Below are 23080 nucleotides of genomic sequence, written 5' to 3' on the forward strand. Positions count from 1 at the left end.
ATCAAATGCTTTTTTAAGATCAAGGAATGCAAAGTGCAGTGGTTTCTTCTTTTTCCGATGTTTTCCCATGACAGCATGTATTGAATCTATTGTGCCACACCTGCTGACAAAGCCACACTGATTTGGTGTAACAGCTGTGTAACTTCTTATATGTTCATCCACTATTATTTCAAATACTTTCATTGCATGACACACTAGGCATGTTGAGTGGTAAGTTGAACAATTGCAGATGTCTCCTTTGCCCTTCCAAATTGGTATTGTTATACTGGTAGTCCAGTCCTTGAGGGTGATTTTTCTGTTATGATTTTGTTGAATAGTGATGCTAGAAATTCTATATTACTAATGTTGGAAAAATAGACCATCTTTGCAGGATGGATTGAATTTTACTATTTTACCATCCGTTTACCATTACTCACAACCTCTTTCTGCCTGAGAAATTTTTATGTGACCCCAGATAGAAAGATATAAAAATCAGATGTTTATTGATAACATATCAGTATTTGCAGGGCATGGTAAACAGGCCGATTTTTCTTTTTATGAAGTACAGCTGAAACATTTTCTGCAAAGTTCACTGTAAACATTACAAGTTGTTGCTAGCAGATTCATGTAAATGGGTAGCATTCAGAAACTTTTTATTGTTGCCAAATGTTTTATTTAGTATCAAAAGCATTGCATAAGTAAATAAGTATAAAACTAATAAAATAAGAGAGCACAAGCAGCTAAATAATTTAAGACCAAAACCAGGCCACAGTGACCGCATTGTCTGTAGCTTTAAACAGTTATTCCTCTGTGCAGGAGACAGGGCATTGTGGGCAAGCATACAACTTCCAAGTTGTTTGTTCTGCACAAGGTAGAGGATTATTCTATAAGCAGTGCCATTTTGCCAGGTTGTCTTTTGATCTGCCCACTCTACTTCTGAGTCAATTCAGGGACTTTCTTGGTTTGTCCCTGGAGAAAGACCCTCTTCCTGCTTCTTGGCAGGGGGTTGGGCTGGATGGCCCATGAGGTCTCTTCCAACTCTACTATTCTATGATTCTTATGGGGTTATCCCGTTGGAATTGCCTGATTTTGCTGCCCACAGGGATATTCTTGCTGTTGCTGGAAGAACATTTAGAGTGGTGGTTCTCATGAAACTTTTCCTTGATTTAAATCTACTGGGAGGAGGCTGATAGCCATATAGTGAGTGGCTTTCGTAGTGTTCACCCTTATTTCTCTTGCAGTTGGCAGCAACTTCGCATTGCACATCGGGTGGGAGGGGCGGGCAATATCAGCTAGCTCATGGAATTTATCAACGGGTATAATCCTGTGATTATTCTATGTTCACCTGCTGCATGTGGGGAGATTTTTGCCAGATGGGGCACACTCAGCAGTTGCGTAAGACAAATCAGGGTTGATGTTCTTATTAATTTTGGGTCTGCGCCCTATGCACTATCAGTAAGTTTCCACAGGATGTTATTGCGTGCAGCTACTTTGTGCTTGGTGTTTATACAGTGTTTCCTAAATGTTAGTGCTCGATCTAAGGTTACGCTGAGATATTTAGGATGGGAACAGTGTTCAAGCTCGTGGCCTTCCCAGTTAAACTTCAGTTACCTGTTGGCTTCACAATTACATTGGTGGAAAGCATACACTTGTGTCTTGGCAGGGTTAGGCTTCAGGTGATTATCTTTGTGGTAGCTGGAGAGATCTTTCAGGGCATTAGTAAGCCAAATGTTTTATGACTCCCAACTCTGAGTTAAGGGGACCCCATTTGGAGTCAAGACCCAAAGTTTAAGAAGCAGTGGTTTGGTAGATGACCTTTAGGCTGCTGTCTAATGTTATGGTCTATTATTTTAGTTAAGATGCTTCGTCCATTCCTCAGATATTTAATTCCTTCAGAAAATGAGTGCAGATGGCAATCCAGATGTACAACAAACATGTTAAAAAAAGTTTATTTTACATTATATACATTAGGAAATATTCAAAAGCATTACCAACAACATTGATACAGACCATAAATCACTTTTAATGTAGTTATTCTTAGTTTATATCACAGTATAAAGAACATATACAAAAAAAGCCAATATGTGCATTTCCCAGCTAAAACTTGGCATATACATATTACTGCATTTGAAAACAATCAAAAATCTCTGCTCAAAATTAAAAATTCCTGTGATGTGTAAGAAATCATTTAAATTGTTTGTGTGAGGTAGTAACTAAATCATTTTGGCTGAGTGTTAAGACATTAAAAGGAAAATGTGAAAAACAGTAGTAAGGCCAAATATTTTTTTAAAAATAAAAATAAAATAAAACAGGCCAAATTAAGACAATTAATTCATTGCTGCGTTAACCGACAACTCATCTTCATATGAAGAACAGCTGTTCTGTGGGAGTATTCCCATATGGCAATAGGTTTTAAGTTTGTGGCCTTCAGAGGAATTAATGTGTCTCCCGAATAAATCTCTGCATATTGCATGGGATTCTTGGTATAGGGAACACACCATACATACAGGTTGTTGGGTTATGCTTGTTTGGGTCTTAGTCTTACCCCACAGGAATCAAGCGAGATATCATGCTGCACTCCCTGCTCCCCAAAAACTGCTCGGAGCAAGGGGAAAAAGTAGGGGAAAGCATGTTGTCTTTTAGGAACCCTTTCCACTATTACTGAGAAGCTGACTGCTCTGTGAGGAACTCCAGAGTTACCTGGAATATACTTTGAAAACTACTGAAAATGAAGAGCAGCTGGATCATTATGCCATCTGCATGTGAAAACTACTATGGAATCTCAGGGTGCACAGTTATCCTATGATGATTAACAGAGGAGCTATGAAGAACAAAATGGGTGAAACGGTAGTTAGCTAGGAACACTAATCCTGTCCTGCGAAGTAGGACATCTACATCATAAATGAGAGAAACATGCATATCTTCATCTTAATGCAAGTGCAAATGAATATCCGTGAAGTACTGCAAAGAGTACTATTTATGTGCAGTGGCCTTTTCGGTGCAAATACCTGGATCTAGCCCCAAAATATTGCAACCACTTCCACAATGTGGAATGTTTTTAATTTTTTGCATGATATGGGTGGCACTGAAGAATAAAAACTAATCAAAATTATCCTTATTTAAACATTGTATACATTATAATTATGCCAAGGTACCACTATTTGCGATTCCCCCATTCAAAATATTTACTTTATTCCCCCAAGCGCAGAAAATAATTAGAGAATTTTCCTTAAATATAAAAATACAGGTGTTCAACTGGCTAGTTTCACAAAGAAAACTATCCAAATAAACTAAAACACCCAAATCATATCTACAAAGTCACAGCTTACTTTTGTGACTAAATACATCACATATTAATACTTTGTGCAACCAAACACCAGTGTACTTGCATCAAATTTAAAACAAGATTGTAACAGGATTAACAGCCTTGGTTACAATGTCTAAAGGTAAGATTTATTTGTATTAGTAAATTACATAATAAAATACAATAGTGTTATCTGAATGCACTGTTTAGCACTAGTATCCATTCTTTTTTTCTTTAAAAAAGTGTCCTTAAAATAGTACCCCAAAAGCAATTCCTTGTCCTTAGCTATCTTTACACATCTGTACAAATAAGACATTCGACCACTATCTACATAAAATCAAGGGATGCCTCCATTTCAACGAAGAAATACTGCATATATGTACAAAGATTACATAATAGTGATCCAAGCACTTATGTGATATAAATGCGCTAAATGTGTCCATAACATTCAGGCAAACATTCTTGCACTCATTCGCTCACACACCACAATAAATTACAAACTAACTGAACTTGGGGTACTGCTGCTTTTGTGCAATTTCAGCCATCCATAAGTGTCGAAGCAGTAGTGTTCTCTTGTCGGAATTAAATTGCCATGCTGATTGCTTCTCAGTAACTGTTTTCGTGACCTGCTAAGATGTACAAGTTGCTGTTGGCAGTAGGGTTATCTGTGGGCCGACTCTCCAGTACCACAACCCTGTGAGGGGGGGGGGGGGAAGAAATATAAGCAAAATATAAACACCATGACAAATATAATAAGCTAGCATGGTGTGATTATGATAAAGGAAAAGAACCTTCAGGTTGTGGGGTACTTTGATACCCCAGAAAAGACCCCTTTTTAATATTGTTGGCTATGCTTCTGTATCCAAATCATAACTGCGTAAGAACTCTGTTTTAAAAATGCAATTTGAATCTGTGCCACTGAATTATTATTGGGCAGGACTGATAGATGTATAGCTGTCAGTAGCCGGAAGAGTTCTTCAGTGTCCATGTATTTATGCAAATCAGGCTTTTAAGCTTTTGCTTACACCAAAAACAAATATAGGAGTAAATGGGATGTTGCCTGGATTTACATACTCAGCTTTGAACATAAAGCCCAGTTTCAAAACTATTTCCAATACAAAAATGAAACAATTTCATTCCACACTCTAGGGATGAGTCTAATATTTTTCTGTACAAAAATAAATGTTTTTGGTTACATTTAATTTTTTCTTGTACCAAAATAAAGACTGATGGTTATATTTTCTTGTACCAAAATAAAGGTTTATAGTTATATTTAAAATGTTTTTTCTTTATTTCCAAACCAACTATGTACATTATTTAAAACACCCAAGCAATAAGAGTAGATCAGAGTTTCTCAAACTGTGCTCCTCCAGATGTTCTGGACTTCAGTTCCCACAATTCCTAATAACTGGTAAGCTGGCTAGGATTTCTGGAAGCTGAAGTCCAAAAGACCTGGAGGAGCACAATTTGAGAAACACTGGAGCAGATGAAAGAGGGAAAGACTTTGTGGGTTCACAATATTTAGTGACAAAGTTAGGGTTCCATAGGGGGAAAAAGTCTTCTGAAGGGTTCCATGACCAAAAAGGTTTGGGAACCACTGCTCTAATAAGCTAACTACTATCCATGGTTCTGAGTCTACTGGTTAACTAAATCAAACACTATTCCTTCCTTCCTGAAGAACAGTTCCACTCAAGGTCCAATGCACAATGACTGAGGTTGATCATACCTGTCAGATCCAAGGAGTCTGAAAATTCTTGTATTGTCTGAAATTTCCTGTGTGATCTAAATGAGGAGCCAAATAAAAATTGAGTGTGAGTCACTTATTTATTTTTGAGATATTTATATCCTGCTCTATGATATATAAACAAATGCTCTGTGAATTAATCTTAAGCATCATTTTATTTTGCAACATTAAATAAAATTACATTCTCTCCTCCTCTTCAGACAAAGCTTAAGAATAATCTAGTTTTGCAAATGTGAGACTGCAACTTCCAGCAGTCAATGGCGAGGAATATTGGACGTTGAGTCTAACGCTCCATGATTGTTCTATTTGTGGAGCTTGTTTCTAATACAGGCAGTCTCCGAGTTACAAACATCTGACTCACAAATAACTCATATTTAAAAATGAGTGTGATACAACACGAAGTGAGAGAAATCTACTCCCCCAAAGAGAAATTCACTCCTGAAAGAGTGTCAGGGGAAACAAGGATTTATCACCAATCCTTGTTTCCAAATGTTTCAAAATCTAATTATCACAGGGACGGAAAGTGAGGTGAACAGACAACACCACAGGGATGTCAACCCTTCCCTATGCCAGCCAAAGCTAATATATACATATATTTGGCTGGAGTCACACTTAAAAAATGTACCTGTTCTGACTTAACAAATTCAACTTAAGAACAAATCTACAGAACCTATCTTGTTCGTAACCTGGGGACGGCCTGTAGATTACAAATCTATCTGAACAAATTTTACAGCATAAAAAAAATGTGCAAGACTCTGCACTGTTGCTAAAAAAAATCCAAATTTCCAAGTGATTTGGAAATTTGAAGTGATTTGATACATTTTGATAGTTTTGTACAGTGTTTCCTCTCTACTTTGTGGTTTGCTTTTCGCTCCCTCACTGCTTTGCAGTTTTTTTCTGAGCGGTGGCCAATGTGCAGAAGGTGCCAGTTTCCCTTTTGCGCATGCACCCTCCCTCTCGTCGGCGTGCAGCCGGGCTACTCTGGATGCTGACGAGAGGGAGGTGCATGTGCAAAAGGGAAACTGGCAGGTGCTGGAGAGGAGGCTGCCAAGAAGAAGCGCAGGAAGGAGGCTTGTGAAGGGGAGAAAGGCCACCTAACTACTAATATAATGTGTAAATATTGAAATATAGTGCTACTTCGCGGATTTTCACTTATTGCGGGTGGTCCTGGAATGAAACCCCCGCAATAAGTGAGGGAACACTGTAATAATTTACTCCTAGCCAACAATGTGCTGCCACCAATAAGTCATTTTTAATTTTTTCAAAGACTGTGTCCCTTTTGGAAATAAACTCCACATATATTTCCAAGAAAGTTCTCTCTGCAAGTACAACAAACTGGACACATTTTTAATGATCATTTAGTAGTTTTTATAACACACATGTCCCCTTAGCATCATTGCATTTTTAGATGTGAACTCAAAGATGTAAATCCAATCATTAATCTCAACTAGAGTGATGCCCATTAAATCACTGGTTCTTCCAGAGGTTTGATAGCTAAAAGACAGTTTTATATAGTGTGGTTGGAACTCAGACTAAGACTCTAGAGACAGGTTCAAATCTCCAAACAGCCATGTTAATCTACTTGAAGGCATATAATGAATACCTCCAAAGTGATGGTGTTCTTTCATAATATGAATTTACGGCACTACATTACATTTTAATGCCATAATCTTGTAAAGTCTTGGGATATGCAGTTTAGGAAGGATTATTTAAAATTCCCAGCCAGAGAGCTCTCGTGCCTCACCAAACTACTAAATCAAGGATTCCACAGGATGTTCCCATAGTAGAACTGCAAAGTAGTACTCGAATTTTGTGGTGTTAAACAGTACCTTTTTGATTTTATAAGTCTGTTCTAGACTTATAAAATCTAAGTTCTAGACTGGAATTAAGTCTAAAACTGAAAGACTGTGTAAGGTTACTCTAATTTCACTGATGAGCTAGTTTGATATGGAGTATTTCCATTTTCATTATTTTTAAACCAATTTTGTATCCTGCAAAATTTTCTCAAGGAAGAAATATTATGGATACTAAGAAAAACAATTTTATATTGATGCTTATTTTTCAAGACAAGTCAAGTTTTATTCTATCATGGAAGATTTACCTCATTTGACCGAAAACTTCTGCCCTGCATTCCATGCTTCCAGAAAGCCAAAACACTATCTTGTAAACAAACTGGCAAAAAGAGATAACATTGATTAACTTTCTACAGCCAATAGATACCCACACACTTACTGGTACATACACTGTATTTATTTGACACATCTTAATACACACTCAAGTAAAACATGAGTTCACAATCTGTAAACATGGCTAACCTCATCTGAAAAAAATGTCTCATTTAGATCATTTGAGTTTGTAAGTAATAGGACACTGGGGTTCAGTTAGAAGTGAAAGCAAAAGCATCCACTTCTTGTGAGTAACAGATGTCCTCAACATGGAGAAAATTTATGTTTAAAACACTAGTGTCAAGTTAATATAGCAATCAAGATACCAGATTAACTAATTTATTTTATAAATCCAGAAATTTTAAATTAGAAGAAAAATGCACATAAAACTTAAATTACAAAAGGCATAATCTCTGTATACTGTGTTCCTATGGTGTATATCTAACTTATTTTTGGAAGAATGGATTTATGATTTGTTTGCGCTAGCTTTAAAATGACATTTGTTGTCAGAAATATATAAAATGAATGGCCTACTATGGGAGACCTTAGAGGTCTGGATGCTTCTTAACAGATGAAGCGTGGCAGTCCATTTTACTTACCTATTGATTCAATCTGGAAATCAAATGTGAGTTCTGAAGATAGTTTTCGACTAGATTTCAATCTACCTTGCAAATTTACTATCTTTATACAGCCTGAAAAACAAACACCATATATATTTTATAGCGGTCTTTCTTATAGCATGCCCCTTATTTGAATATGTATATCCAGGTCCCTCAGGGTACTTACAATCCAGGCAGACTAAAATGGTATCTCTCTCCAACTGTGTTACGTGCACAACATTTGTCTGTGTAGTATCTACAATAAAAGAACAAAATCAATTGGCATTCATGTATATTTATATATATGAATTCTAGGTAGATGCTGTAATTCCAATATTAATTTGAATATGAATTCTATTTCTGTAAAAATCTTATTGGATCTTATTCATTATCAGGAACTATGAATATGAACACCACAGTGAGAATGAACAGAAATGAAGGTTGCTTACCTGTAAACATGTTTCTTCAAGTAGTGATCTGTGAAATTAGCACAAATGGTACTTGCTGCACAGGTGCATCAAGTACCATATGTGCTCATTTCAACAGACACCACAAAGGAGAAAACGGAAGATTTTTTGTTTATTTGTATTTGTTTCTATGATAGGGGTCAAGGTTCAGGTCCAGATTATTTGGCTGACCGGATCCCCTTGTACGAACCTGCCCAGGTTCTGAGATCTTCAGGAGAGGCCCTTCTCTCAGTCCCACCTCCATTTCAAGCTCAGGAATGGGAATGAGAGAGAAGACCTTCCTTTTCAGTGGCTGCCCTTGAATCTGGAACTTCCTGCCCAGGGAAGCCAGAATGGCCCACTCTCTGTTTCTCAAGACTGAGGAATTGAATGTCCTTGCCACGTATCAGCAATCATCTTCCATTCATATGCATTCCCAGCCCAAGTTGTGATGGTCGTTGAAACCAGTCAAAATTCAAATTAGCTGACAAGTCACAAGTACATTCAATCCCCCAGTCTTAAAGGAGAAAGGAGTGAGGAATAACAGTTTCAGGGGGAAGCTCAAATGGGACATATATCTCAATTTTAGAATAACTGTATCAGCAAGTTTAGCAGCATGTCAGGGCAGTTATCAGCCTATTACTCCATTAGGAATAGCACAGCTTGAAGGTAACATTGTTGCCTTTTCTCCATATGCTGCAGGCCACTGAAAGCACTATGATTTGTGTTTTACCTCAGCCTCCTTTTACTGTGTACTGTGCCCACACAGCTAATTGGTTATCCAATGAAAATCATTATCTTTATCTATATATCAAGTACACAACAAATGTCTTTAATGATAATGGTGCACTTACAGGTCTTTTTGTTGCCTGTCACGTAGTGTCCTACTACCAGAGCTATTCCCCATCAGCTTCTACTTTTGGAATATTTACATTCCACTGAATATCTTGCAGTATACACAGACTAAAACTGGGTAGCAAAGTTGGCAACCAAATAATCTGGCCTGTAACTATAAAATTAATATCTCACATCCAGGTCTGGAATTATTTGGTGATCAGCTCATTACTGCAGGCAGGCAAAACATGGCTCAGTTTGTATTCAAGTGGAATTTACTAAGAAATTGTTATATCTGTAATTATGGGTATTGATCATGTTCTAAGACAGCTAACTGTATAAGAATATGTGACCCAAGGAATTTACAAACCTGTTTCAGTGAACCATGAAGAGGTAGAATTTGGGTTGACAGTTTCAAACTTCACCACCTGATTGAAGTCTCTTCCTTTACTTACACCAACACAAACTAAAGGGAATTCCTGTTCCGGTACTACCAGCATTTCAAATAATCTCAGTGGACAAGGTACAGGAAAATCTATATGCTAAATTAAGAAAAATATTATTCATTAATGTTTGTACAATACTGTTAAATATTATGAGCTAAATCCAAATATTAGTTACAACTAGAGCATTCGTTTTGAAAGAATGGGACTAGTTAAATTAGTAGAACTGTTTTATCTCCTTGTTTTTAACATGTGATGTATGTATTGATTGTATGACTGCTTTTCATGTTTGATTTTACAATGTGTAATTTGTCACTGTTTTTATTATTGTTGTTATTATTATAGGTGAGTCTCAATTGATTCAATTGACTTTATCTATATATCTATAATTTACTTTAGTTAAGATTAACCATTAGATTTAATGCTATTATTTCAACAATGTCACAATATGATCAAACAGATTTTGCCTTTCACTGTAACCTCGGGCCTCTTTTGAGAAAGAGGAAATAGGTAAACGTCAGAAAGTAAAGTGTGAATGCAGATTTTGTCACTGGTATAAAAACAAAATCTAAAAACACACTACACCAGAAAATTTCAATCAGTTGTCAAAGGTCACTGGGTGACACGTCTCTATAAACAGTCAAAATCAGGTTTATTAACTAGCTGCTGAACCTGAAAAAAAATATCATGATCTCTGAATAATTCTAGTTGCTTGAACTTACATCAAGAAATAGATAAAAGTCATTAGGAGAGGTGATGCTTAATCCACCACTTCTAAAGCACTACCAATTGGTGGCTGCCAGGGCAAAAGGTAAGAGGGCTCCATTCATTTTTAGCAGTCATTTTCTCTAATGAAGGGAAATTCACTATGCAAATTTGGCATAATTTATCCCCTTTGATGAAAGGAGGACTAGAGCACTTTTGAATCCAAAGCTTTCCCATAAAAAAGAATCCTTTCCCTTCTTGCTGCTAGGATACCAGGAACACAAGTGGTGCCTCACCAGTGAACCATGACTTCTATAATGCCAGAATCGAACTGATTGTACAATCTCAATCAAATAACCTCCTGCCCACAAATTCAAAATATGAACATGCAGTAGTCCTTCAGCCTCCTATCTATAGGTCAGACTTGTTTCCAATTTTCTTATGATGAAATTATTTCTATGGCTTCTTCTGTATGAGAACATGCTCCAATATATTTTTTAAATAAGATGTACCCAACTCATTGGTTCCAGCAGGCATTTTGAAGGACAGGCTATATTTTATCTGATTGCACAAAGCTTTTGGGTGGGTGGGGGGGGGGAGTAATGTCAGCAGACAAATTTGTAGAAATCATAGAACAATAGAAATATGGAAATAATTCTGGATGATAGCTACTGAAATCTAAAAAAGACTTTTGATTATTTCACTAATTCTTAGGCTAAGGAAAGTTTTGCAAGGAAGCTCACCTTGATTAACATGAATTTCTGCATTGGTTCAACCCACTCTAACAGAACAATGCTGGACTGTAGTGCTCCACAAAGATATTTGTGTCCCGTGTAAGGATTCCTCACTAAAAAAAGAGAAATACATTGGAATAAATATGAGAGGCCTGGTCCAAAAGAATGCTGTTGCATTAATGTGACTCTCTTTTGATGATACAATAGTCATCATCTGTATATTACAGAGTGTGATGCTGTGACTTGAGCTGGAGATCAGGGTTTGAATCTCTGCTCAGCCATGGAAAACCACTGGGTGACTTAGGGCAAGTCACACTCTCTTAGCTTCAGAGGAAGGCAAAGACCTCGCTGAACAAATCTTGCCAAGACAACCATGTGATCAGTTTGTTTCTAGATCACCATAAGTCAGAAATGACTTGAAAGCATCCAATAACAAAATATTAGAAAATATAGAACTAAGGAAATTTTTTTTAAAAATGACTTATCCTTTTGACTCTCCCTTTCTATTTTACATATGTTAAGACCTCTATTCCTACCGAGTATGATCCCCACAAAGATATTTGAGAAAAATTATACAAAATTGGGTCTCCAGAATTATCCTGTGTAAAATTCCAACATCACCATTTTGTTACCAAAGACATCTCTGAACAAATGACAGGAGATTAGAAGAGGTGAGTACAAGAAGATATGTGCATATTTGGATGATATATTTTACTTACCCACACAACACTTCTGGCACCATTTAGTGTCTGGAATTTTTGTAGAAACGGCAAACTTTCTAAAATAAGTAAAAAAGCACACCAAAAATAAATTGAGCTCATAATCTTGCTTCTCAAAATGACACGTCTTCAAATTTAATCAAATGGCTTCCTGCTCCAAATCATACAAGGAAGGTGCAACTAGTTAATGAGATAAGGGTCAAAGTTAGCATATAGGGTGTATGTGTATGTGTAGACTGAACATGATTTCCAAAAATATTGTATCAAAATCGCAAACCAATGCAACAGAGGAATACAAGAGGCCCATCCAATCTGAATAATACAGTAGAAGCAGACAGGTCCATATTTCCACCTTGTTATAATTTCCCCTCCTTTCTGAAATATCTAGCAGCTTTCGCTGTTTAATACAGAAGAGGTAATAATAATAATAATAATAATAATAATTTATTCTTGTACCCCGCCCCATCTCCCCGTAGGGACTCGGGGCGGCTCACATGGGGCCTTGCCCAACATCACAATATAAAATCAAAACAAAAACACAAATTTACAACAATAAATCAACAATATCGGTAAAACAATCGAAAAGGACAATCTTACAAGATGAAATGTTTAAAACAGGTATATCAAACACAAAGGCCAACTCTTCTCTTCCCTCTTTATCAATCTTTTTTTTTATAAATTTTTATTTTTTAAAACACAAAAAATACATACCGTAGACATACAAAACATTTACAATTCCCACCACCAACACGAGGATTGATTTCTTTTTACATATTCGTTTCTTTATGAGACAATTTTTATATCTTTATCTTTATCCATTTCCAACCTATATACTATATAACATTTGTATCTTATTTCTTATGGCTTGATCTCCAGATTGATTCATGATATAGTTCTTTACCATTATCCATCTTTCTTCCATTTCTCTTGTTCTATTTTCATTAGTTTTTACAACATTTAGTTTCCCATTCATAATTTCAAATTCCATTTGCTCCACCATATATTGGTACCATTTATTTACTGTCCATTTTGATTTATCTTTCCACCCTAATACTATTACTGCTTGTGCACATTCAATTATTGCTTCTTTTATTTCCCTTTTATTTTCCATTTCCTCTCTTTTCCCTAATACCGCTATTTCCTTTGTTATGACCCACTCATTTCCTAGTATTTGATTTGACTCATTTTGTATAGTCTGCCAAAAATATTGTACATATTCACATTCCCACATCATGTGCATAAACCGCCCTTTCTGATGGCATCCATGCCAGCACTGACTACTCCCCTTTTTATAGTAGTATGCTAATTGGCAGGGTGTACGATACCATTTGTGCAATATTTTCCTCCTCATTTCTCGTACTCTGGTATTCCTTTTCATCCCTATTGTCTCTACCACATTTCTCATCTCTTGTTCTGTGATTTGCAGCTCCGTTTCCCACATACTTTTCAGATCCCATATTATACATCCATCAGCCTCTATGAGCATTGTATATATTTTGCTGGCCTGTGCCTTCTTTCCTTCCCCCTTTTCTCTTATTATCTTTTCAAAGGCGTTATCTTCTCTCTTAACCATATTAATATTTTCTTTTATTTTGCAATATGCACAGATTGCTCTTATCTGTAACCAATTTTCTTCTCCAAGCCATTGTTTAATTTTATTTTCTCTTACCGTTCCCTCTCTGTCATATAGTTGTTCTAGTCTCTCTATTCCTTTTTCCTTCAATGTTTGAATATTTCTATTCATATTTGATTCCTTATCCTTATTGATTATCCATACTGTTGACATTTTAGATTTTAAGCTACTTATTTTCCCTTGCCATTTCTTCCACACTTGCATTGTTCCTTTCATTGGTCCTATTAATTAATCTATATTTCTCTTATCCCATTTTCTAAAGATTATTTCTTCACAATTAACTCCATTCATTTCCTTTTCAAATCTCACTCATTTTTTATTTTTCACTTGTAATTCTATCGCTCTTTCAATTTGGAAGGCATCACTATATAGCTCTAGGCATGGACAGCCCCATCCCCCTTTCATTTCTTTTGCAATTATCAATTTTTCCTTACTCTTGGTCTTTTCCCTCCTTCAACCCAATAATTTAGTTTCCTATCCCATTCCTTTAATTTTGCCATGGGAGGAATTCCTGGGAGAGCCTGAAATAAATACATCATTTTTGGAATTATCAATATTTTCAATGCCCTTATCCTAGACATCTGTCTCAAATTTTTATTCTTCCACCTACTCATTTGTTTTAACATTCTCTTCCATGCCATTCTATAATTTCCATCTATTATTTTATCAAGTGTCTTAAATATCCAAATTTCCAAATACTTCATCTTTTTGATACCCAATTTTAATCCTGATTCCTTCCTTATCTCTAATTGTTCCTTCGGTGGTGTATTAATAAATAATATCTCTGATTTCTCCATATTTACTGATAGCCCTGATACTTTTTTAAACTCCCTCAATATTATTTTCATTGATTTAATCATTTCCCTTGGTCTCTGTGTTAAAATTATTGCATCGTCCGCATACAGGTTAAATCTCAACTCCTCCTTCCTCCCAATCTTATACCCTTCCCATGTTTCATCCATCCTTATTTTATATGCTAGGGGTTCTATTACCAGAGCAAATAACATTGGGGATAATGGACAACCTTGTTTGGTCCCATTCTCAATTTGAATGTTTTCCGTTCTTTGTCCATTCACTCTAATACAAGCTGTATTCTCCCTATATACATTTTTAATCATTTCACAGAAATTATTCCCCAAATTTAGTTCTTTACATAATCTATACAGATATTCATGGTTTACTTTGTCGAAAGCTTTATACACATCTAACTTTAGAATTGACAATTTTCTTTTTGTTTTTGTCGCATGACAAATCGCATTAACAACATTTCTTATTGGTTCACTGATACTCTGCCCTTTAACAAATCCATATTGATCTTCTCCTATAATCTTTGGTAGAATAATTTCCAATCTATTTGCTATGATTGTCATGAATATCTTATAATCTAGGTTTACTAAACTGATCGGACGATATGATTCTGGGAGCTCCGGTTGTCTATCTGGCTTCAGAACTGGAATAATTTCAGAAAGTTTCCATGTTTCCGGGACAATACCTCCCATATATACCTCATTAAACATTTCAGCCATATATGGTACCAACTCATGCATAAAGGTCTTATAAAATTCTGCTGTATATCCATCTATACCAGGAGCCTTATATTGTTTCAGTCCTTTAATTACCTGAATTACTTCTTCCTGTGTTATTTCATCATTTAGCATAATTTTATCCTCCTCATTTACTTTATTCCCAATTTTTATTTCTTCATTATTCACCTGTTCTTTTTGGTACAACTCCCTGTAAAAATCTCTCATTATTTCTTCGAGTTCCTTTCTTCCATCTTTCACCAATCCATTTTTATCTTTAAGTTTTGTTATACATGACTTTTCCTTTCTCCTCTTTAAATATCTCACCATTTGTTTCATTGATTTTGTACCCCATCCATTAATTCGTTAGTTCCCTCTTTATCAATCTGTAATAAACATTTACAGCTTTCCTATTTTCTTCATAGTATCTTAAAAAACCTTTCCCTCTAACTGTGATCTTAAAATATTTCAAATAAAATACATATATGGCTGCACACACACTTATGTGTATAGCACCCACATACAATACAGATATCCACATTAAAAATGGGCTCTAAACATAATTGCTAGATTTCGAACCAAAGTTCAACTAAAATTTAAAAAATGCATATTATTTACCTCGGAAGTATTCTGTCGGGAAGCTTGTGTGCTGGTATAGCAACTGGCAACTTCTGCATTTGTCGAGCATAGTCAAACAATCCTGGCAAATTATGGGAATAAAGTTGAGAAGCTTTACCTGTAAATAAATTTAGAAGTTAAAACTGAACCACAGAGCATAAACATCTGCATGCCAAATGATTAAAACAAAGGTTTCCAAGTCTCACCAGATATTGATAGTAAGCAGTTGTTCATTACGTACAGCCACGTACATCGTCGAGGAAAGAGCTGATAAAAAATAAAAAGAATTCGAATGTTAAAATTTTTGAAGGCGAGGGCAACTAAATGAACAATTTACTACATCAGTAATCTACAAGACTCCTAGAGTAGTGTTAAAAACAGACATAACTAAATTGGAGAGATAGCTGGAACTTCTGTTTAGGTCAAAGGTGGGTAAGGTGCTACTTGCAAGGTGTGTGAGCCCCCTGGAGCGCCAAAGCCCTCCATAGCCACAAGATCCCTTAATTTTTTTTTTTTAAAAGAAGTCTGTTTAAAAAAAAAATATCAATCTCCCAAATGACTAAAAACCGGGAAAAAAGAGATATTTTTTTCTACTTGTCTCCAAATACCTTGACAGCCTCACCATAACCAATGAAATCAGCCAATAATGCTGAAATTGAATACAGAACTGACACTGATCACTTACTGTTTCTATTTTTGGTCTGGCGGTGCCTAGGTGAGCAAAGCACTGCATTCCTCAATGGTTTTTAACCTACTGGAGACAGGGATGAAAAACTACCCAGAAATTTAAAAGAATCCTTAGAGGTATGGGGGCTTTAGTATGAGAGTAAAAGATGAAAATTCACTCCTGCTCCCTGTAGTTAGACCCCCCCCCCCATTCTAGGTTACACTAATTCTTGCCCTCCTATGATCCACTCACTCAAGTTTATATTTCCTTTATACCTTTCAGTTGCCAACATGAATATATGCATGTATTATTTATATATCTGGGAGAGTTTTTAATCATCCGGGTTCATGGGATGCTACAAGTGTAAACTTTTTTCAGTACCTTCTCTGCAACAGGTGAAATTTGAATTCAGATATTTTCAACCTTAAAAGGGAAGGGCTAAGATAGCTTTAGCTAAAGCTATTACTTAAAAAGGAAAACAAATATAATGAATTACACTAGGACACACCTCAAAATAGGATGAACAGAACATGAACACAAACCTGTTCCATTGATGTTTCATGGAGCTCATTAAGGTTCAAGGTATAAATGCCTTCCTCAGCACCAAATATTAAGTATTGGTCTACAAAGAAATGAATGTACTCATTTATTAAAATGACGGACTTTATCAGGCGAAAGCATCTAAGATAAGGTTGCTATTGTTGCTATTTTTATCATCATTATCACCCTGGCTTTTCCCCAGTTCAGGACTACTATTAGGAAAATGTCAGAAGTAGACATGAGATTATTACCTCGTGTGTCAGGATTAATCCATGAGGTTGCACAATGAATTTTTAAGGGGCATCCATTGAAAACCTTTGAAAAGCAGGCACCCATCTGTGAAAAATGAAACCATATGTTATTTATAACATTTGTTTATAGGACACATCTTATCTACAGCTGTACTGCATATTTTTTAACTTCAACAATTCATGTGAAATTATGAAAAACAAACACAAATTGCTAAACACATAAACTATTTCAATGTTGCAGAAAATCTTCTCATTGTCTTGACCACATTTGATTGATTGTATTCCTTTTCAGCTTCTCCCCCTTTTTTACCAGCTATCCTTTTCTCATTTGCCTACAACTATACAATCTATCTGTGTGAACCAACATTTTTGGTTCAAAGCACTCTCTTTGTTATGGTTGAGCCTTCTGGCTCCGGTACTGGGAGACGGGGTCGTAAGACTCCTCGAGAGTCAGACTCTTTTGAGGAGCGTGAAAGGAAACGGCTCCGGGACTTATTTGCAGAACCAACAGATGAAGACTCATTTGAGGGTTTTACCGAGGGAATGGAGGAAGAGATGGTTAGCTCAGAGGAGGATGACATGGAGTGGACTCGTGTGAGGGAGGATTTGGGTGTCATCGGCACTGATAGCATGGGAGGCGATTGGCGGGTTGCAGGATCAGACCCATGGACGGGCTGGAGGGATGGAGCAGGATCCGCAGCTGGGGATGCTGTGGGGCGTAGTCAAATGTGTTTTAGCTCTGATGAGGATGATGATGATGAGGCACCTGGAATTAGGATAGCAGCTGACAGCGATGAGGAGTTATGAACTGGGATAAAATGGGGTTTAGGATCAATGGCTAATTGTGTTGGGCAAGGTAATCTGGACGAACGCTTGGGCTCTTGTTGGGGAACTTCCTGAAGACGGGTGTGATTCGTTGCTGGATACGTAAGTTACCAAGGACACTGGGCATAGACGGCGGGAGGAACTGTGTGGGGTTTTTCTGTGCAACTTGTGTTTAATCTTGATAGCTTGGACCTCCGTCGTCTTTTTGACGGACATTAATTACCTACTCTGGATTGACGCTGGACTGACTGACTGACTACGACCTTGGACTATCCCTTCTGTGGCTATCGGTGGAACTCGTGGAACTTTAGACGCCCGCACTTGGCTTTCGACCTCGGACCGGACTGGGACCCTGCTGACCGCCGTGATCCTGATTGATGTGCCTGGACCCGGATTTCGCTCGTTGCACGGAGGAGTAACAGCCTGAGTTACTCATCTGTAGCTTTTTGGTAGCAGAGAGGAATCTGCTGCCAGCTTTTGATGTTCATTTTGACCTTTGTTTACCAACTTTTGTTTGTTTAAACTGCCAGGCTGAAGTAAGCATTTTTGAGTTAATCCGGATTAAACTCCTGTTTAATCCGGTTTATTCCTTCGAACCATTTTAGTTCAAACTGAGCTGTTTCTGTTACTTTTCACACTGAAGACAAGTGTTTGCCTAGTCCTTTGTTTTCTACGGGCATTTTTGTGTTCTGTAACTTTAATAAACTGTGTTGTACTCTATTTGGTGGCGTTCTGTCTATGACACTCTTCTTCAAAACACTAGATGAAATTGTGATATTCTTGACTTAAGCTAAAATAAGTTGTATTTAATAAAGATAATAAGGGTAAGGTACTGCTATGTGTCTAATGTATATAATAAATTAAGTGATCTGTCGGTGGAAGGTGAGAGCTGGGAGTGACTGTCAACTGGCTGAATATGTTTGAGGGGATTTTTTAAAAAGCTGGAGTTTATTACAGTAAGACAGTGAGAGATGTGTGTATCTGAGGAATATGAAAGGAAGGCAGATATGATATGAACTTTAAAAAGGACTAGTGATAGAGTTCTGAGTTAGATTCAGTCAGTTAGCAATATGAGTGAGTGCTTTGAGCTAAGTAGATAAACTAATTTTTGTATGCCAATTGCTTGTGGTTAACCAGAATTCCTTTTCTGAGATCTGATCTATTTCTTTCTACACTCTAGTAAAGAATCTTTCAATTTCTTTTCTTTTGCCTCTTCAGTTGGATCATAAACTTGGGTTAAGGTTACATTGATGAGTTTTACCTGAGGTCTTACTGATATGATACAGCCAGGCTTTGCTTTATATCCTTTGACTGCTTTTACTACATCTCTTGTCACTAGAAATGCCACCCAATTTCTTCTTAGATTTTAATTTTCTGAGTAAAACACTAATTACTGGACTCTTTAGTTTGTTCACCCCAAATATTGCAATGTTTATATGTTCCATTTCTTATATTATATCTATCTATTGTAATAATATATAGAATACAATTTCTCTGTATCATGTTATTTTACTCCTAACAGGATCCAATTTAGGAATTTGAATTTTTCAAGACCTTCGTATGAGGGATTATCATGAAAGGTATGTTGAAGAAAATACTATGCTTTCAGAGTAAAAGCCTATCTCAAAATCATGAAGCTTTACATCTAATATTATGAGCTATGCAGAAGAAAGTAGGACAAGTTTTCCCTAAAGAAATGAAAGCCAAAAATCCATTTGACAGTTCTTGCATTCTCCAGACTGCTTTACAACATTACTGCTAATCAAAGTATGCAAAGCCATCTGGGATCTTCAAACTAGAGACTTGGTTTCATTTTAAAAAGGGACTGCATCATTAAAAATATACTACAGTGCATTTAATTAAGAAATTATCAAATGAGATTACATTATTTTTCATATGAAGCTAGTTCAATTTTGTCAAAGCTATGCAATATTAGAATAAACATGACTGGTTAATGTTTCTGAATTCTTGTTTTTTTTTTAATAACAGCATATAGCTGTTATTTATAACTGGGCATGAAATATGTGGTTTCAAAATGAACAGTTAGTAATGAAACCTGTTTCAAAGTTCAAGAAATGTAAAGATTATAATCACAGCTGCTAAATGAATTAATTTTTTAAAAAAAAAAACCCACTGCAGTTCTATGACTGATACTTCAAGAATTGCAGGCCAAGACTGGCAAATTAATATTATAATTTCAGATAACTGAGGGTGTATCAAACATTAAATGCACCCTCATTTCTCTAATTAAAAGTGCTAAAAACACTCCCTTCCCATGAGGTGATCACATTATTGGCACTCACGGGTCTTGGTATACAACAGGGATGTGCAAATCCTAAACATCCTAAATGTCCTCTAGATCTCCATCAAGACTCAAAAATATGATGAAAATGCCATGTTCCCTGTAGGATATTTGGGAGATTTTTTTTTCTTTTGCAGGTGCAAAAATGACCTTCTGTGAGACTAATGCAGGCCCCTAGCCACCCACAATTACCAACAGTGGTCTAAAGCAAATGAGAAGTTCTGATTCATACATTTAGAGTAGAGAACATGGAAGATCCAAAAATTTCAGACCTTTTTAATGCATTTTGTGGTAGAGGTATTAATGCCATCCTAATTTATACAGAGCAGCTGAAACAGATGGCACACTTCTGTTCCCCCATAAGTTGCTGAAGTGAATCTTCCAGCATTCTTTACCACTGGCTATGTAGGTTAATAGTGAAGCAACATTGGGGGGGGGGGGGTATTTTTTGCCTAGATTTGTTGTGAGTTAAAAACAGGCCAACAATGTATTAATTTTAACTGCCTTTAATATTCTTATACCAAATACCAACATTTACCCTTAAAACAGACACTGTTAAGCAACAACACTCTCAGACCACATTTCAGTTAATATGAATAGATAATCTTCTAGACTTAATACTTACATGTACTTTTGGTGTAGGAGGAAGACCATTACTAATAGGTTTCTAGGGAAGAAAAAAGTTGAAATGTGATTTTGTGAGATGATTTCTGTGCAACAATTAAAACACAGAAAAGAACATAGTGCAAACATGTAGGGATAGAAAGCATACTGGAAGACCTGAAGGAGAGAAAAACCCAAGAGAGGGGCTTCCCAAGTGTTCAGAAGTTTCTAACAAGGAGATTCTTTCTCAAGTGCATTTCTCATTTTTTCCAGTTTTCAAATACACTAGTTCCCACTTTGCAGACTCCATTGCATTCCTGCAATTTCCTACTGCAGAGTCATGAAGTGGATGACAAGTGAATGGAACAGTTAAGTGAAGATGATTGCTTTAAGTGTAGCCGATGTACCACAATGGTGTTAACCTGCATGACCTCTGTAGGTTACTTAAGAAGGCTCAGATGATTGCTTGTATTGGCATGCATTAGTTACAACAGGAAATCCTTCTTGCCTGGCTATCCTTGCTCTTTCCTGCCCATATAGTCACTAAATGCTCAGGTGGGAATGAAAAAAAGAGTATCTGACTGAAGCCTCCTTGCTTGGTTGCTCACCCTCCTTCCCTCCAGACAACTGTCTGAGCCGCAGATGACATGACGGAATCTAAGTAGCTTGCTTGAGCTACCTGGTGATTTCATAGAATCATAGAATAGTAGAGTTGGAAGAGACCTCATGGGCCATGCAGTCCAACCCCCCGCTAAGAAGCAGGAAATCACATTCAAAGCACCTCTTCACTAAAGAGAGAGGGTTCCAAGATTGATAAAAGCCCATTAAAAATAATTTTTTAAAAATAAATCTACTAGATTTCCAAATTTTTAAATGAAAAAAGTTTATCTTGAAGGTATTACCATGTAGATTGAACAGAATATTTGTATAAGTGATTTAAATTGTGAATAAAATAAAGTCCACCAAAGAAGAAATTTAAATCATGTTAAAAAACCGTTTGATTTAAAGCAAACCAAACTTGGGAAGATTCAAACCTGGATGCACCCAATGACAATACAGCAAAACCACAAGCAAGCACGCTGGGAAAATGTAGGGCAATGATTCTCAACCTTTGGGCCTCCAGGTGTTTTGGACTTCAGCTCCCAGAATTCCTGACAACTGGCCATGTGGGCTGGGCTTTTGAGAGTTTCAGTCCCAAATACCTGGTTGAGAACTACTAATGTAGAGAAACCAATTTTGAGTTTCTCTATACACAATGTAAAAGGGCAATAAAAATGTAGCAGGAATGCACCTACCGGTACTTCCTTCTTTTCTTTCCTAGACACATTAGTGTGTCTATTTTCATTTGGCTCTTGATGGGGAGATCCCTCTCTGTCACCATTTATTTGTACAGAATTCAATCCATTACCTTTACAAAAAATGTTAAAGGCAATTAAAAAAACATTAACAAGCAATCACCTTCCACATTCACCAATAAGATCTCTTGAGATTATTAGAAGGCACCCATTTAATGTCAAATTCTAGCAGTAAAGCATAAAACAGCATTCTTGGTAGCTGACCCTCAGTTGTATTACTCTTTTCAGTACACTCTATTAGACTCAACTAATTACAATTCCTTTAATTTATAAATAATTCACAGAAACCTCCAAAATTCATCAACATTATGCATTACCTAAAGATTTCTGTGAAGGTAACCGAGGAGGTGGTGGTCTAGGTGGGACTTGAGTGTTGGATCTTGCAGGGCTTTCTGAAACAGGACATCTTTTTATGGTTCCTTGATTATCATCCTCAGAAGAATTAACTTCTTGTGGCATGCAGATGGATTTAGGCTGAAAGATATCAATTATTATTCTAAGGTATCAAGCCATATATTTTTAGCATTTGTACCATGATTCCCGCATCTATAAATTTCCATACAAATTAATAAAAATGGCACAGAGGAATGCAATTTTTTTCACTGGAACTGAATGCAGTAAAACTTTCTGACTGATGATGAACAGCTCAGCAAATGCCTACACAATGGAAAAAAACAGCAAAGCATAAATCAGATTATAGGTTCTCGAAGTCTAGATGTATAAACTGCTTATTAGCCAAGTACCGTGAAAATAGGAACTTAATGTTTAAAACCGATAATGACTGCAATTCAGTAAAGCAGTTCTGCATTCTCAAACTAAAAATAATATGTGCACTGAGGGAACTGCTTATAAAAGGACTTTTAAAGAGAAGCATTGAAATGTAACACTAGTGTGGAGATGAAAAATTCAGAAGCATTCATTTTCAGTTTAAATGAACTGTACTCTGTTCTTTCATCCAAAACGCAACAAGCTATAGTTAGTTTAAAGATCTGTTTAAGCTTAAAAAACAGAAAATGAGGAACACACAGCCCAGTTCTAACCAAAATACCAAGATCAATATGTCTGAACTAAGTTTCCTGCAGGCAGTGAGA

At 36.4% G+C, this 23080-nt stretch overlaps 1 protein-coding gene across 9 annotated transcripts in view; it reads right to left on the bottom strand.

Annotated features, from left to right (window-relative positions):
- Positions 1-1903: 1903 nt before the first annotated feature.
- map4k3 (mitogen-activated protein kinase kinase kinase kinase 3) overlaps positions 1904-23080 on the bottom strand; it is an 87892-nt gene continuing 66715 nt past the window's right edge. For all 9 annotated transcript variants that reach the window (XM_062968910.1, XM_062968908.1, XM_062968907.1 and 6 more), the window contains 15 exons: positions 22307-22463; positions 21930-22042; positions 20657-20698; positions 16905-16989; positions 16656-16735; positions 15653-15713; positions 15447-15564; positions 11673-11731; positions 10963-11066; positions 9442-9613; positions 7979-8047; positions 7792-7884; positions 7129-7199; positions 5010-5065; positions 1904-3977 (listed from right to left, as the gene is read on the bottom strand). In XM_062968910.1, the coding sequence (XP_062824980.1) occupies positions 3890-3977; positions 5010-5065; positions 7129-7199; positions 7792-7884; positions 7979-8047; positions 9442-9613; positions 10963-11066; positions 11673-11731; positions 15447-15564; positions 15653-15713; positions 16656-16735; positions 16905-16989; positions 20657-20698; positions 21930-22042; positions 22307-22463 (1368 nt within the window). In that variant the 3' untranslated portion in view covers positions 1904-3889. The remainder of the gene's footprint in view (positions 3978-5009; positions 5066-7128; positions 7200-7791; positions 7885-7978; positions 8048-9441; positions 9614-10962; positions 11067-11672; positions 11732-15446; positions 15565-15652; positions 15714-16655; positions 16736-16904; positions 16990-20656; positions 20699-21929; positions 22043-22306; positions 22464-23080) is intronic.

Source organism: Anolis carolinensis, chromosome 1 (genome assembly GCF_035594765.1).
Source record: "Anolis carolinensis isolate JA03-04 chromosome 1, rAnoCar3.1.pri, whole genome shotgun sequence".
NCBI lineage: Eukaryota > Metazoa > Chordata > Lepidosauria > Squamata > Dactyloidae > Anolis > Anolis carolinensis.